This window comes from Xiphophorus couchianus, chromosome 11 (assembly GCF_001444195.1).
Source record: "Xiphophorus couchianus chromosome 11, X_couchianus-1.0, whole genome shotgun sequence".
NCBI classification, from domain to species: Eukaryota; Metazoa; Chordata; class Actinopteri; order Cyprinodontiformes; family Poeciliidae; genus Xiphophorus; species Xiphophorus couchianus.
Window position 1 is genome coordinate 9,905,420 of NC_040238.1, and position 17,959 is coordinate 9,923,378.

Consider the following 17,959-nt stretch of genomic DNA (forward strand, 5'->3'; position numbering starts at 1 on the left):
GATGAAGTCAATACAGGACTGGTGAATCACTGATAGAAATTTGACAAAATGGTGTTATTGTGCTATTGAAGGGGACTAGGAACATATATCTTATGGGAAAATATTAAAGCAGGTTTGTTTTTCTTTCTCCACTGGTGGCATTTACTCCTATCCCAATTTATTTTAGTATTTCTCTTGGCATAGTAACAACAAATCATCCCTACATTCAATAATCTACTCAGTTTAGAGTAATTATTTATACTTGAATGCAAAAAATGCTAAAAAATGTAAAAGGAAATAGCTATTACCTTTTTTTTTTTTTTTAAGTATTTCTTTTGCTTTCTTTTTGTATTTGTATTGTTTTATCTGACTGTCAGCTGTCTTCATCTTCCAGGTCTCCGGTGATGGCAGGTGGACTGTTCGCTGTGGACAGGAAGTGGTTCTGGGAGCTGGGAGGATACGACACCGGCCTGGAGATCTGGGGAGGAGAACAGTATGAGATCTCCTTCAAGGTAAATAGAAATATAGTTCCAAAGAGCCGCTTTAGCGGTGTGGACAAATACTGAATATATTTTATGTTGAGAAGCAGTGACAGTGTACTTATGCCTGTCACAATTTACATAATTACCTTTTTCCTATTATCTGGGCTGTGAGCGTCTGTTCTGTGTAATGGTTTCTTTTCAGTCATCTAAAAATGAGTCAATGATAATGGTAAAAACGTGAAACATCTATCAGTTTTCATGTCATGTTCCACCATTTGTGGGCCCTGAATTAGCTTAAATGGCATCAAGTGTTTATCTCAAGGCACTTAACTTATATCCTTGGACTGACTGAATTTTAATGAATGTCTACAGACATAAACATCAGGAAATTAGTGGTGAAGCCAAAGCTCGCAGCATTACTTTGGAGCTATTTTGGTTGCATGCCAAATTGAAAAGGAAAGCCAATAATTCGAAGGAAGCTTTAAGCTTGATTTGCAACTCGGTGGCGGTTAAAGGTGCCAGTACCACAAATTTGAGGAAAATAGGGGCATTAGGAAGTGTCCCCTCTCTTTCTCCCTCTCTTTCTCTTAATGAAAGTATGTTTTTGGAATGGCTTCCCATCCAGTCTGAGAAGCATTTATAGCATCGTTTATGTTTAGCTGTTATTGGTTTAATCTTTTCACACAAGTTTTGCTAAACAGCTCTACGAAGTGAATCTCTTTTGTAGAATATTTAAGCATTTCATCCACATCTCATAAAAAACCTTTAAGACTTGTTGAGCAGCACGCAGCGTTCCTTGTTGTGATTTCTGCTCTTGACTGGAGTACAAAGCATCGCATGGACGAGCTTCCACATTAATCATGCTCTGAGTTCCATATTAGATTATGTTTTTGTCTGGCGCTTCAGCATGAATTATTCTGTAACTGCTTGCGACTCATCTTGGCTGCCTCTGTCAGTGAGCTCCGGACAAACAGACACAACGGCCCGTCACAATAATTCAATTATACTTCGAGCGAGTAAGGACTTTTGTCGTCTCACTCAATTAAGCACAAAGGCCACGGCTGAGAAGGTGGATTTGATTGGACATATGCCGCAGTGTGATGCTGTTGTGGTTGTTCTTTAAACTACATTGTGCATTTATGGAGTAGAAACCTTTTGTCAAAAATGTAATTTGCTGTCAGACGTCTTTGAATTTCTGTTGCTTCTTCATTCTAATGTTTGCCTCTTTGATGATTTGCTGCTTATTGGAATTGAATGAAATTGACTCAACATGCACAAAACTTACATTACTGCAAATGATTTACTTTTGAATGAAATTTGTGTAATCCACTCAAGCACAATCTCAAAGAAACATGACTAAGCTAGGCTTTTTCCTTCCGTTCAATCCACTTTTAAGATGTAAGTGAGATTGAGAAGAGAATAGAGATTTTTCTTTTAAAAAAATAGATTCATTTGTGAGGTTCTACATTTGATATGTTGTCCTAAGTAAGAATCTAAGCTTCAAGAGAGTATTGCATTTGCCAATGACCGGTCATTTTGTGCTGTTTTATTGTTATTTTTCCATTAACTTTTGGCTCTGCAGCCTAAACTGCTTGCTCATTTGTGAAATGTAATAAGATTATATATAGATTTTTAACCCTACTTTATTGGATTAAAGATGCAACACTTGCTTTTTTTATTGCAAGTTCAACATAAAAAAGACAATTTAAGCAATACTGATGGGCTTGGACAAGGTTCACAATATTACATTGTTACAGAATCTCTAAGGGTTTAAGTTATTAGAAATGATCATGTCAGCATGTTGGCTTCAGATCTGAAGTGGCTGCAACATGTCCTAATAAAGACCTGCTCCAAAGGTGTGTTTATAATGCACCACATACACACAATGGCTTTTAATGTTAAAACACCATCACACTAAAGTGGACCCCTGGTGTTCACAGATGTTAAAAACCACAACCATCCTGAGATGGTTAAAAGCCACAAATATTTGAGACCATTTCTAAAAATTCTTAAAGCCACCTGTTAACATATCTTAATATACATTAATAAACTCAGTGGTTAACTATCTTGGTATTACCAACGAAGCTAATATACAGTTTCCTTATCTCCATTCTTGGGGTACTGTCACAATCTACGGAAAATCCACGAATCGATCAATCAGCGAATACCGAACCTGTGTTGTGCAAAGATATGCTGCCATGGGTAAAAAATGCTCCAGCAATTCCTTTACGGTTTTGGAATTCTGGTAGCATCGTAGCTTTGAGATACTCAAAGTGTTACATTTGTACATTTGTTGGCAAAAATTGTAAAGGGCAACCTAATAAATAATCCCTACAGATTCACAGACTGAGCTGATTTTGATTTGTGCCAACTGGGACCCTGTAGTTCTGTGGCCCAGTGAAGCATCTTCTTTGATCACCCAGTGTTAGCAAAGGGCTTGAAATGAACAGTTTAGAAAAAAAAGATGAGAAGTATCCTATATTGAGTTTAAACATTATTGCAGAGCTGAGAAACACATGTTGCTATTCCAGTGTATAAACAGCACTTTAAGAAGTAAAGCTGGGATGCAATTAAAAACTAAGAAATGCATGGCTTTCTATGTAATGAATCATGAGTTAATAATTTTTTAGCAAATTTTGGTTGAATTTTAATCTTCATATGAATGAAAGAAGCCCTTTTTATAAAACACAGTTATTAAAGTCACAGCATTTTCATTCAAATGTTACGTTACATCCTGTAGGAGAAATGCATTATCTTGAACGCCACCAAAAGGTAGAATTGAAGAATAAACAGAAAAATGCCTGTATACAGACATTTGTAGTTACTGTAACGTTTTTGTTTTTTTCCTGTCTGATGGTTTTCACATGGTTTGACAGTTTACAGTTTTTTTAAACTAATTCATCAGCCAGTCCCTGCTGCTGAAATTCATATTTCCCTCAGTGTGCATTTCAAGGCTGCCTCTTTTTCTCTCAATTAGTGTTCCATTTCTAGACTCCAATTCTTCTAAGCACAAGTAACTTTTCTTCATAAGCTGTGTGTGTAATTGGAGGGTTCCCTTACAATAACACCGGAATCACACATTGAGATTCGTAGAAATCTCATGCTGCCAACATTCTGCTCCATCACACCATGCAGTCACCTTCTGGTCCTGCTAATCTATTCTTTTGAATTTGACCCCAGTTAACTTTTCTTTTTGTTCTGCGGTGCTGTTTAGTCTTTCATCTCTGATCTGTTCACCTTTTCTAATCTGATGCACAAATAAAGCCGAGTCCAAAACAACATTTTCTGATACGGATCTCTGCTGACTCCCCCTCTCGTCATGTCACTGTAGGTGTGGATGTGTGGCGGTCGGATGGAGGACATCCCCTGCTCCCGGGTGGGACATATCTACAGGAAATACGTCCCATATAAGGTTCCAGGAGGCGTCAGCCTGGCCAGGGTAAGATCTACATCATTTAATGACACGTTGATGTCAACAGATAAACAGAGAGCTCTGTTTAGACAGTGTGTTTTTAATCTTCAGCTGTGTGTTTAGGCTTTGTTTATGTCGATATCATAATCCAATGTTGGACATAAAGTCCAGCAGTGGAATGTTTGTCTACAAATGCTGCCCTTTGAAAATTTAAAGAAAATAAATGTTATTATTTTGTGCATTCTGCTTTTGCAGCAACCAAAGCTGCTTCGGTTAAAGAACACTAATATAAACATATATACATATATTTTCAAATGGATAAAAATGAAAAGTTAAACTCTACAGAGGTTCAAAAGGTGTAGGAGGATGTAGGAGGGATTTAGTTTTAGATTTCCCGTGGCAAAAACGTTTTGAGACTTGGTGCCATTTTTATGGTAAAGGTTTAAAGTTTTAAACTCAGAAACATGGTACTTTTCTAAATTCTGCTACCTGTGGAGTTTTAGTTAATAATGCTTCACATACATTAAAATGGATGGATTGCAAAAAGTAGAAAAATAGCTTTTATGTTGTTAATTGTAGTTTTCAGACCAGAGTTTTACAAATGGAAAACTTTAAGAACTTTTGCAGTTGTTAAAAAAATGCAATTTGTCACAGTTTTTGGTAGAAATAAAGAGAACATAAAAAAAAAAAGACAAATCGTGCAAAAGGAAATTATCCACCCCATTTTAATATATGATTTATTGATTTATTGCTTATTGAGAGAGGCCAGGGCAGTTTGTTCATTTCTGATTTATGCTAAACCTTGAAACATAGTAGGAAATGTATATTGGGATTGGGTATTTTGTAACAGCGATGTGCTTCAGCTTTTAGCTCTAAAATGCGTCAAAACCTCTCCGTTTATAATCTGCAACCTAATATTTTCTAATAATTAGCTCACATGACGCTGACTGCAGTGTGTTGAGAAATGTTCATCTGGCCTGAATTGGAATATTCTTCACTATGCATGACTCATTCAGACACTTTTTTGTGTTGTGCTCTGCTGAATGCATGACTGAACCTCTGCTGTGTCTGGATGGAACAGCCTGAATGCTGATCAAACAGAGCCGACATCTGGAGCTGCAGCAAGGTGTAAAAAGTTCATTCGTGCAGAAATTTGTGTAAACGGTGCAAATGTTACTTGTCCATAATGGCACAAGAGAATTGATTTAAAGTATTTAATTCTTTGTGTTATTAGCTCAAGTTTTCGTTTGCAAATAACAAAATAAACGCGAGTCAAAAATGATCCCTGGCTAGAGACGGTTTAAGAGAGATTTTCAAAATTTGTCTCAAAAGCAGTGAAAGTATTTTGTGTGCTTTTAAAAACAAGTCAAGATTCAGAAAACTGTGCCTCAAAAACAGATTGATGGGATAACAACTTTGTTAAATAAAAGAACATGATGAAGTTTGAGTATTTTTAAAGGCCAAGGTTTCAAACCAGTCACTGACACGACTCTGCAGCAAGTCTAATTAATTATTAATAGTTAAGGAAAACACATCAACATGGAATTAAATGTGTTAAGCCATTATCCAACACTGTAATATAGATTTATATTCATTCCAGAGACACTTCAGATTTCGTCATGCATAAAAAGCGTTTATGTTGACTTGATGAAACTATTGATGGAAAAACATAATTTCTGTAAGTAAAGTGATGCCATGTGTTCCAGTCCAAGGAGGAAAAAGGTTGTCCAGCCTGTTGTCAGTCCCAGTGCCAGGCTCTGTGATGGCCAGGCAGATTTCCACTTCTGCAAGGGCAGCATTAGAGAAGAGACGTCCAGCAGATATTTTAGAGGACACATCAAGGACACATCTGGCTCATGCGTTTCCCATCAAGACAATGAAAAACCACATTCGGCATACTTTAGAAACACAGTGGAGAGCTGCTGGGTTAGTCTCCCTTCAGTCGCTCAGCGTGTGAGAATTTATTTAGTATTCATGAAATAAAAACCTAATGATTTTGTGGTAAATAAAAAGCATATTCAAGAACAATGGGACACAACAGCATCTGAAACAACTGGTGTCTAACAAGCATTGCGAGAAAAAGTAACAGTTATGAACTCTACCAGTCGCACTTAAAATGTTACTGAATAGAAGATGAAACATATTAGAGATGCATAAACAACTTCACAATGTCTTTCAAGTTTTCCTCTTAGATCATTTTAGAAAGTGTGTTTACACACTCTTTCTGTTTAGTTTTTGCTTGACTTGATGTATGTTCTGGTAATTTTAAAGACACATTCAAGTAATAATAGCATTACAAAAGAAAGAAAAAGTGTTTTAGGCCCAGATTGTCTTAATTTTGGGAGATCTTACTTGGTCGATATTTACATGTGAAGCTGATCTTATTTTCATCGGCAAAAATCTAAAAGTCAATCACTGTCTTCTTTTGCTCTGCGGTGAAAAAGGTTGGACTGACAGATCCACGTACCGGGATTATCTGCGGGTTTTTAGTTGTCACCCCACTGTTGCCAATTCAGCAACTTTCTTGCTACATTTCAGAGAAGAAAATCAGCATCGACCAGAAACAGAATCGGTAGGTCAGACTTTTCTGATCAGCTGGGAAACTGCAATCAGGGCACCGCTAATATTTGTGTCTTCCCCCTCCTGGAGCATCTTTTAATGAAATGTTTGGAGGTGGGGGGGTTTTCATCCTATTTCACTATAAAGCTTTCTCAGCATTTCTCGGAGAGGAATCGTCTTTCTCCTGTAATTCTCTCATAACCTGCTTGCCAGGGAGAAGCAGGAAGTCCCTTCAGCAGGTGCTGTGGTTCTGAATAAAAAGACAACTTCCCTGGCAGTCTGGGTCCTGTGTGGATCAGAGGATCCCAGGACTCTCTGAATGCACTCAGCCTGCCGGGAAAACCAGCCGCTGCACTCAAATTCACCTGAAGAAGCTCGGAGCTTTAGTTTCGCTGCAGGCAATGAGCCGTGCTGAGGGGCTTTGTGTGTGGCTGGAAGCGCTTTCCCAAAACATCTGTACCTCTGAAGGCTGAAGGAGATGCGCTTTTTCCTCCCTGGGAGCCGCGCTGAACCCAGATTATTCTTCCTTTCATCATTCGTAGCTCTAACGTTCCAGCGTGTTCTCCCAGACCTGCAAACACACTTCAGGAGCCGCTCGTCTCAATAAGCTTTTACACCCACAAGGCTTCAAATGCTTGGATTTCCTATTGTGCAAGAGATTTATTCTCACCTGTGCATTTACGGCTCATTTTAAAAATGTGTCAAACGTGCAACAGCTGTAGTTGTTCGGTTTGTTTAATACTAATTTTAGGGCTGAAAGGATGATCGATTAATTAAACTAATCATTTGGGCTCAAATGCGTATTTCACTGAATGACAAATTAGTTTAATCTCTAATTTATCTATGGAACAATTACTGCATACAGATTAAAAACTGAAAATTACCTTTAGCTGTAGTTCTTACTTTACAAAAGTTTCCGAATGAAACCACATTGGAAGAGGCATGCATGGAAGTTTCCATTGTATTTATGTATTTTTGCTAGTAATTTTGGTACCTCTGCCTGCAGGTGCTCGGTGTGTTATGGAGAACTGAGACTAACCTTTAGAGGATTTTAAAAGTTTTGTTTCATGCAAAAAAAAAAGTGAAATATAAATGGTACTATAAAAATATAAACATTTGTTTTATTGACCACAAATGATTTCCTTGTTGAATTTGACACAACAAGAACAATAATCTGACCTATACCAAGATCCCCAGAATAATATTACACTGTTTTTAATTCCAGAACCTGAAGCGTGTAGCAGAGGTGTGGATGGACGAGTATGCCGAGTACATCTACCAGCGCCGGCCCGAGTACCGCCACCTGTCGGCCGGAGACGTCACAACACAAAAGGAGCTGCGCAACAAACTCAACTGCAAGAACTTCAAGTGGTTCATGAATGAGGTGGCCTGGGATCTGCCTAAACACTACCCGCCGGTGGAGCCCCCTGCTGCCGCGTGGGGAGAGGTACAGTTTATCCCACTCATGGATTTGTTGACTAAAGGACGAAGAAATCTACACTGAATTATAAGCTAGTTTGCCTGACTTACCAGAATGTTATCCTTCCTTACCAGAATGATGTATTTCTCATTCTGTTCACTACTTCTAACACCACTAATAATCTAATATTGAGTACATGTGATTGGGCATTTTGAACTGTTGCAGATTAAAGTCTTGCTTGTGACAGTTTTTGTTTCATTATTACTGCAGGTCCGTAACGTGGCCAGTGGACTGTGCATGGAGAGCAAACACTTTATTTCCGGAAGTCCAATACGACTGGAGAACTGTGTGAAGGGCCGAGTTGATGTTAGCTGGAGTCACGGACAGGTAAGAATTAGCCGACATATTTTACTGGTTTATATTTTCTATGTGTTTATATGGCTCATTGAATCATTTAAAATAGTTCCTAAACAGTTTTATTTGCAAATCTGTCCAATGTAGTCAGGTTAATCAATGTTTCCAATCATTTTACCTTATCTGTGTCAAGCTGGATGGTAGTGAATTTTACCTCCTGCACCCAGTTCTAGCTATCCTTGTCCTGTTAGAATGTGGGATTGATCAGTTTGTAACTCTTGTTTCTTCACCTTAAAAATCTGGCCAAATATTTATATTTTCTTGATTATTGGAAGACATTGCTATGGGCGTAGAAGATGTTCTAACACCCGTAATGCCAATATTGAACAAGCTCTGCACGGCTGGCAGCAATATCCTGCAGTGCTTTCAGTCCTGAAGCCTGAAGGAAAACTTTTAAACAGCCACGCATTTTTGGTGGTGGAACTTTTTTCACTGCTGACACAAAAAGACACTGCAAATATGCAGATACACATTTCTGTACAACTGTACAACCTGTACAACTTTCAGTTTGTGGATTAGACCAGGTAATATCAGCTGGACTCTCACAGCTTCACCCGTAATAAAACATTGAGAGAAAGTTTTTAGTTTTTAAAAAAAATAAAAAACATTATGCGAAGAGATAATTTTGCAAAAAATAAAACTGCATCTGATCACTCCATATAATACGTAGTCTCATTAGAATGGGAGGTTTTGACCAGGTTTGTATTTATACCCCATATTTATAATATGGTAAAATAAGAAAATGTTTGCTGTTTATTTTTTTTAATCAGGATAAAATTAAACTGATTATCTCTGATAATTACTGAATATCTTATTTTGGGTCTTTATCAGTGGATTTGATATGATATCTCTAGTTCATATGGTGTAATATATTTGTTATAATAACAAAAAAGTAGTCTACTTCTTATTGGTCAGCATTTATATCAGACTTCTTGATCATTTCTGTCTAACAGTGACTAAGTATATTTAAGTTATTTCAAGGGAACTTTAAGCTGCCTCTGCTCTCTCATCCCATTTGCTGCAGGTAATTAATTTTCTTATCTCTGCCATGTTCGCCTCCCTGCGACTGTACCTCAACAGCTTAAGACTTCCTTATCACTGTAGTTCAATTAGTTAATTGACCAAACATTCATTTGGATAAAGACAGAGAACATCTGCTTCAGATGTCTCTATATATGCAGCTGTTATTCTATTGTGACCTTTATCCTCCTCATAAAGTGATTTTTATCAGTCAGGCAGCAGATCTTCTTGGTTTGCTGAGTTGAACAAATCAGGATTCCTGATTGCATTACAAATTATCATATTTTTCTGATGGCCAGTTCAAAATGCACCTTTTTATATCTCACATAATGAACAAATCTGTTGGGACATATTGCAAGTTGTACTCATGGATCTATAATTCTTTCAGCTTTATTTATATCATGGTGTTATTGAGTTGCATTAATCTGACCAGATCCTTATAATAAACCTTACTGTCACTCTCACCTCAAATGTTTTTATTTCAAAGTGGCATTACAGAGGATTGAAGGTTTGTCCCCATAGATTGCACCACTGTTTTTGTCTCTATTAATCATCATCCTTGGCTAAACACACATGAATGCCACATACAGGCAAAGACTTCATTACCTTCCCATGTCCCAGAAGGCTTGCGTTTGTACTCGCGTGTCACACCAAGGCTCTTTAAACTGAGCTCATAATACAACCTTAATGGATTGAACGTCCCCTTTTGTTTCCTGGACGACTTCATGGCTTCGACAGTTTAATTGCTTTTGTCCAAAGACGTATTGTAGTTTAATTTGTGACATGGTTGCGAGTCGGTTTTGGCGCTAAAGAGAAATGGATTTGCTGCAAATCACAGGAGGTCCGTTTAGTGGATGTCCTTGTCAGATCTTTTTTGGTTCACTACAAAAGAAGCGAGGAAGCGGTCAGAGAGCCGGAATGGCTGAACCAAAGCAATACTTTCTGGTGTGATTGAGACTCTGTTATTGAACTTTCCGACTTTTACAGATTCCCACTGATTTGTCTCTTTTGATCCAACATGAAGTCTGTGTTCCCTGCAGGTGTTCACGTTTGGCTGGAGGGAAGACATTCGGGTGGGTGACCCCATGCACACCAAAAAGGTCTGCTTCGATGCCATTTCCCACCACAGTCCTGTCACGCTGTACGACTGCCACGGCATGAGGGGGAACCAGCTGTGGCGCTATAGGAAGGTACTTTACTGTCTTTCTTGAGCTGGAAAAATGAAGCTGACTATTTTCTGTTGAATGCTGTAAGACAGCAGCATATTTTATTTCGATTAGTCTGAGTCCTAAATTAACAACAGTTATGGTATAAAGGAAAGTACAACCATCTTTAGATGGAAAGGGTTAGTGCAGTGGTTCCCAAAGTGTGGGGCCTGCCCCCTGGAGGGGGGCGCAGTGCTATTGCAGGGGGGGGGACGTGGGAAGCGGCATGAATGAATGAAAAAAAAAAAAAAACAGTTACACAAAAGTGTTTTACTGTAAAGACGGTTTGTAGTGTCTTTTGTTGCAACCTGAAGTGTAAAATAAACTTCAGTGTAGTTTGAAAACAAAATATGTGTATAGGTTAATGTCTGATTTGAACGATGTGTGTGCCCAGTTCATTTTTGTTTTCTTTTTTGGGGGAGATTTTATTGTAATATATAGGGGAGCCCAGAAAATCTTTGGGAACCACTGGGTTAGTGCTTCAATGTATAATAAAAATGATTTGCTCCTTTAACAGGTTCAAAAATCACATACACCACAGAGTTCATTCTATCCAGTAGTTACTTATTAAAGGGGACATATTATGCAAAATTCATATTCTACACATTTTTGTATTTCCACTTGGGTCTCTACTGCTTCTGAAACCAGTCCAAGCACCTAAACAAAACAGCCCGCTCTTTTCTGGCGGTAAGTTGATGCTTTCTGGTGTCCGTAAAATGAGCCGTTTCTAAAATTTCCAGAATGTATCATCACAAATCAGCAACCACTGCCTTTCACCTAGCAACCTGAGTTGAGTCCATCTCATCACCTAGCAATGTCAGTGGTGCCCTTCTAGTCACCTAGCAACCCAAGCAAAGCTCCAGCTCATTTGGTCAGCAGGTTTTACTGCTGTATGCGTTGTACAACGGCTGCTGGAAAAAGCAAGTGTTTTGTTGTTCACTTTCCACCCAGAAACCACTTGATGCATTCTTGTTGGTTGTGCAGGAGGCTCCACTTCTGCTTTTCAAAGATGTACGGTTGTATCTGTTTGCAGTAATTTTTACGGGCGAGTTTAGATGTGTAGATGTTGAGTTGGGGGCGTGGCCAGCAGCAGATTAGCTGGGTTTAAAGTGACCGAGTCCTCAAACGGCTCATTCTGAACTGACCAGATTAAAATTTAATTATCTAAGAATGATTTTGTGCAAAAAATGTAATGAACATGTTTTTTATAGTCATAGTTGCTAGCAGACTATTGCTAGCAACAGTTGCTTCTGTTATCTCAATGCTGAAGTCTTTTAATCTCATCTACAAACACACACTTGTATGCTAAAGACTGGTCATTTTTACATCGTCCTGATATGTCAGACTGTAGAATTGAAGAACATTTTAAATAGTCATTACAGACGTGAGACCTGGATTCTAGTGTTAAACCCATCAGTTGTTTCCATCCTTCCTTTCTGTGATCTGTCTGTCTTCTCGTTCTCCAGGACAAAAGCCTCTATCACCCCGTCAGCAACAGCTGCGTGGACAGCAATGCCAACGAGTGGCGGGTCTTCATGAACACGTGTGACCCCTCGTCCCCCAGCCAACAGTGGCTGTTTGAGAGAACCAACAGCACAGTTTTGGAGAACTTTAACCGCGGGACGAACTGAGTCTGTGCAGGTCAGAGACTCTGGACTCGTGCAGCCGTGGAATCGGCCGCCAACGTTGCTGCTACTGCTGTGAACGGGATCGTTCCCTGTTGTCCTAGAGCTTGGGGGTGGAAGGGTGTTATTTTTTTCTTGCAAAGGTGCCAGAAGTAAATCAAGTTGGGATATTGTAGAGAAAAGTTAAAGGAGAGAATTTATTCTGATTAATGGTGTAAGACTGACTTAAGGGTGTTGTGCTTTGGCAGCGGGTCTGTCTCACTTCCTGGTTTTGCTTTTGAGTTATTACCCGAAATTCCTCATCATTCCCTCTCCCTTTTATCCCTTATTTCTTGTTTCGCCCTGCCTCCTGGTCCTCACGATGTGCCTCTGCCCTTCCGTCCGTCTCAATCTCCCTGCTTGACTGCACCTTTGCCCACCCTTTCCATTCTCTCCCTTTTTAAATCCCCTTATGTCTCTCCGGCTCTGACAACCTCCCTGGGGGAGCTTGTGGGAGGGGAGGGAGACGGCTTCGCGCTGAGCCAAAGTCATCCTGACACCCGGTGAAGCCAGGCAGAACCACTCCGAGAATCAGCCAGCAAATGGGTTCTCCTCTACGTCTGCAGGCAGAGACGCCATGAGCGGAGCTGACAGAGACTGAGGGGAGGAGACTGCCACCTTCTGCACACGCTCAGCTCGTTTCCCCCCTTTATTCTCTGCCCTCCCAACGTTTACCCATGAGTCACTCTCAGATTTGTCTCCGTGCCGCGTTGGCCTTCTATTTTCTTCAAACACGACTGCCGTCTGATGTTGGGATCTGTCCTGCTTGGTACAGAAGAACGTTGCATATTTGTTTTTTTTTGTTCTGCCCCTCGCCGAGTTCAAACCCAATGTTGAAACTTGGGATGTATTCCCCATGCTCTGTCATCTCCCCCACATGTAAACGTTTCCAAGCTGTCCTCTGCTGCTTCCCAGTTCAGTCACTGGAACGACCTCGTCACAGACGGCCGAGCGGCGGGTCTTGTTCTCCGGCTGTGTGATGGGCAGGCCCGCTGATTCATGGCAGACCGGGGCCCGATTGGCCGCCAGCCAAGCTGATTCATCACTTTGGCTGAATTACTCCGGATGGCCTCACTGAGCTAGCGCTGGGATTCAGACAAACTTGAATAGAAATCTTAGTGCCTTTCGTTGGAATCCAGAAGGTTTTGTGTGTTCACAGCGACAGAGAGCGTTTCAGGCAGTCACAGTGGAGCTTCGGTAACTTTAAAATGAAGCTAAAATGACCTGCGGTGTAGTGAAGGCAGCGCTGTTTATTCTTGACTCCTGTGAAGCTTTCGAAGTTAGCGCGCTCCGAAAGCACAAACCTAGAGAGATTGTTTTTCCTACCATAGTTTCTCCTGCCTTCAAAGGTTAACTGCAGCCTTTCTTAGACCTTAATCATGGCACGTTGCTGTGTTTCTGGTCCTTTATTCTCTCCTGTGTTCAATCCAAAGTACTTTAATGGTAAAGAGAAAGACCTGGTGGTGGTTATTAACCCTTCTAATTTTAGATGGTTTTGTCTGTTAATTTATTTTTCTTTATTTTCTGAGATTCACCTTAATTCTTTTCTTTGTTCTCGATACAGTTTGTGTTTTCCTTTTGGGTTTTTCTGGGATGCTCCACTCTTCCTAACTCAGTTTGCCAAGATCCAGTAAATCAGAGGAAAAACAATTCATGATTTTGCTTCATTACAGTTTTTTTTTCTTCACATCAAGTGGTTTATTGTCTGTGTGTGTACAAACTAGAGATGCATCAATTAGCTAAACAGAATCATTTTTTTGTTGTTGCTGGATTTGTTCTGATCAGATGCTGAAAAATAAATATTTATTCTTGATTTTCCTTTGAAGTGAATTACAAATAAAAACTCACACAATTTTTAGTGTGTGAACACATCAACCAACCTGGAAAAAAAGCTTTTACAGATATATATAAGAAAAAAGTGCTTCATGCAGGAAAATGCATCTGCACTATTTCATACTTTTATTCAATCAGCAACACTCAAGAAAAGGCTTTTAATTCCTCTAAAAGACTCGTTGTGCTTCGCCAGCAGTTTTCACAGCAAACGTTCAAAAGACGCCGTTTCATATCAGAGCCCTTTGCACACGGTGGGCAGTCAGGCTTTGCTTCTAGGCTGCAGGAAGTGGCTCACTTTCATATCATTTACAATTTGTCATCCTTTCTTTGCTCATCTACTCTGTATCCAGTTCACTGATATTATTTAACAACAATAAACTTTAATTATTTAAAACTGAAACCCAACAAACATAACCATGCTAGCATGGAAGTCTTTGTTCGCTGTTGGCTGTTGTAACTTATTGCTAGCATTTTTTTTAAATAGCAACACTGTAAAATAATTAGAATTAGAGCTTCTGCAAGCTACTATATGCTCAGCACTTCTTCTTTAATACAACTGAATTTTAAACAAAGCAAAACAAAAAAAAAAGATGGAAATTTATTCTGTTAAATTAGCAACTATAGAACCACAATGACAACTGAAACGGCGTCCATATATATCATTCATCTGAACTACAAAATACAACGTGTTCCAAATTATTATGCAAGTGATATTTTCTCACATTTTCTTAAATGGTCATTGCAAATGGTCAGAATAATTTTCAAGTCATGAACTATTACAGTATAAATCAAATTTTACTGAACAAAGCTCCCCATGAGAACAGTATTTTTTTCAAAAATAAATAAACTCAAAATGCATTGTTCCAAATTATTATGCATAGCAGATTTTCTAAACATTTTATGGATTATGCAAACAGTCATTCTTTGAATGTGCAGCATTAAGTGGTCACATGTACTAAAATCAAAAGATATTTCAATCAAAAACATCTTAACAGACCAAGTTCCATGTTAACATAGAACCTTCTTTGATATCACAGCACAATTCTTGATCCATTGAACTTGTGAGTTTGTGGAAAGTTTCTGCTTGAATTTTTTTGCAGGATGTCAGAATATCTTCCCAGAGCTGCTGGTTTGATATGAACTGCATTCCACCCTCAGATCTTCTGCTTGAGGAAACTCCAAAGGTTCTCAATAGGGTTGAGGTCAGAGGAGGATGGTGACCACACCATGAGTTTCTCCCCTTTCATGCCCATAGCAGCCAATGACACAGTGGTATTCCAGTGGTATTGCATAATAATTTGGAACACAGTGTAAAACATATACTTTACACCTTGATGCATTAGTATTCATGAGGTTAAAAAGTAGTTAAAATACAAAGTAGCATTAGCTCACCCATTGTCTGACATGTTAGTACTAACTTAGTGTCTTACTTATAACCATATTAATATCCATTAAAGAATCCACCGTAGGCAAAAATGTTAGTTTTAGAGACGATCTTTACTGTTTTTGTCATCCAGTGTGTTGATGAATATGGAAGAGTTTTAATGCCACAGGGGAAAAAACTGAATTCTAACTTTAATGTTGGAATCCTGAGAAGTTAGAATTATGAGTAAAAGGTTGAAAGTCTTAAAATTAACATCAGTTCTTTTTTTTTTTTCTTTCAGTGGTGCTAATCTTCTGTAAAGGAACCATCAGTTTTAGCAGAATGTTCTCACATTGAATATTTTGATCTATGGACTAAACACAGGAATCGGGTTGACAGTACAGACCTTCCCACAAAAAGCACAAAGAAAATGTTGAAATCAAATATGTACATTTAAATAAAAAAGACACGAACAAGTTTTGCTAAATACCAGAAAACATGGTGAGAAGATTTTTTAGAATTCTTTTCTGTAACGTTCCTCAAATTCAAAAGTTTACATACGTTTGGTCAGCATCAGACCGCTGTGTTTTAAAATGTATGACTTGTGTCAATTTCTTACAAAAAAAATAATTTCTAAAAAAATTGTTCTCACCAAGTTTTCTAGCATTTATGAAATAGAAATAATTTTGGCAATTCTAACTTAAGCTAACACAACAAAAGTTTGGTCATGTTTAACTTCAGAGAAAAATGAGAAGAAAACAGAGAAAAATGTTTGAGTATTCTTAAATTCTAGTTTCTAATGTTTCAGAAACTTAATGTTTTACTTAATTTATCTGGAGCGTTGAAATCTGGTGGAAATGCTGAGTCTGTTCAGAAGTTGCCCCTGACCTTCCAGCGGCATGTCTGGACATATCCGTGCATCATCAGATGTTTAGGGTGCGACATGTGATTCACTGAGTCACTGCAGAAGCTCGGTTACCAACTCACAACCCAGTGGGACCAAACTCCTGCAGGCGTCTGACCTTTTCTCAGCCTGACGCCACATGACTCTGTCCTGTTCTCTAACTAATGTTCACTTGGACAGATCAGGACAGAGGTGAATGATTGGTAGAGTGGTGGATACTCGAGGCAAAATATTTTAGTTTGAAAAGGAAAAAGTGTTAAGTACTCAACTAGACTATCATTGATTTACTGAAAAAGAATCTGGATAGGGATCATCAGCTGTTGGTTTGGTGTCTGACAATATGAAATCAGACAGATAGTTCAGCTGCCTGACATACTGAGCAAAGGAGCCTCGATTTGTATCCTTTTTGTTTTTGTTACTTTTTCAATGAAAACTTTCAGAGGATCACAATCAAGCAGTAAGTTTAGTTTAAAAATCTCAGACTCACTTTGTGAAGTTTTAAAGGCTGAAAAGCAGAGACAGACTCTTCTGTACATGGTTTGAGTTTCTTTACTGCAGCTGATATGGGGCCGACGTTTGGAAATAACACTCCATTGTCAATGATTTACCTTGGGGAAAAGAAATACTGAAAATATATATTTTTTATTTTTTCCAATACTTGATGTTTACCTTTGAATCACCTCAGCACTTTTCTGATAATACACACTTTCCACCATTGGTCAGGTTTTCTGCATGTCATAAATTAGTTTTCTGCTAGTATTTGCATCCTATAAATTCTCCTGTTCCACATTTCTGCACAGTAGTAATCAGTTAATTTTTTTTTTATTATTTATTTATTTTTTGGGGTCTTTTGAACACTCACACGTGTAAATCCCTTTTCATCTTTCCCCCTTGCCCATCACTCCCTCTGTCCCATGTTATGATTTTAATTTTCTCCAGTACTTGACCCGTCCTGTGGTCTTTGAATTAGTGCAACAAAATACATGCTTATGTTCACTTATATTAGCTTCATCTTGTGTGCAACATCTTCTTTTGCAAAGCTGTGCACATTATTTTTAATGTTTGTTTTATTTTGTTAGGTCTGTTATGTCCCCATTTTAACTATTCCATACCTTCAAACAAGCTGCAACTGTTTCTAAGATATTTGATCCTTTTTTCACTTTCTGTAGCCTCATTTTTGCAATGACTTGACTGCAGTTTTGCCTTTTAGTTCCATGACTGCTTTATGCAGCGTTCTAACCTGTTTTGTCCATCAACAAACTTTTGTTTTGTGTTTGTGAATTTTTCCAATCAGATTTAAGGCATGAGACAGTCAAGGAGGGTTTTTTTTCTTGTCTTACTCAAATCATTGATTTGATCTAGCAATGTGGCTCATTACCCAGGGTGCCAATTTGTAAGGGATGGCACAAGTATTTAAAAAACTTAAACGATCAGTTGAACCAGATAAGGTTTTTATTGCAACTTGCAGAACCAGTTGAATCAGCCTGGCCATCCTCCAAACATTGTATGAAAATGTGGCTGTCTACTTGAAGAGGCTACTGATAATAAAGTTTGTATTTTAATTGCATATTTCTATTTATTCTGTTTGTAAAAGGAATATGGTGTGAACTAAATCATCTCTGGTTCAAAGTGTAATCTGCATTGTCAAACCTCAGTTAGATGTGTTATGTTTCTCTATATAATCCTCATTTTATGTGTGAAATG

General features: G+C 38.5%; 1 protein-coding gene across 1 annotated transcript in view; it reads left to right on the top strand.

The window, feature by feature from the left end:
* LOC114153472 (polypeptide N-acetylgalactosaminyltransferase 10) overlaps nt 1-14,639 on the top strand; it is a 99,498-nt gene extending 84,859 nt beyond the window's left edge. The window contains exons 7-12 of the mRNA XM_028032045.1: nt 374-491; nt 3,793-3,900; nt 7,658-7,879; nt 8,123-8,239; nt 10,327-10,476; nt 11,958-14,639. Coding sequence (XP_027887846.1) covers nt 374-491; nt 3,793-3,900; nt 7,658-7,879; nt 8,123-8,239; nt 10,327-10,476; nt 11,958-12,122 — 880 coding nt within the window. The 3' untranslated portion in view covers nt 12,123-14,639. The remainder of the gene's footprint in view (nt 1-373; nt 492-3,792; nt 3,901-7,657; nt 7,880-8,122; nt 8,240-10,326; nt 10,477-11,957) is intronic.
* Nucleotides 14,640-17,959: the final 3,320 nt, after the last annotated feature.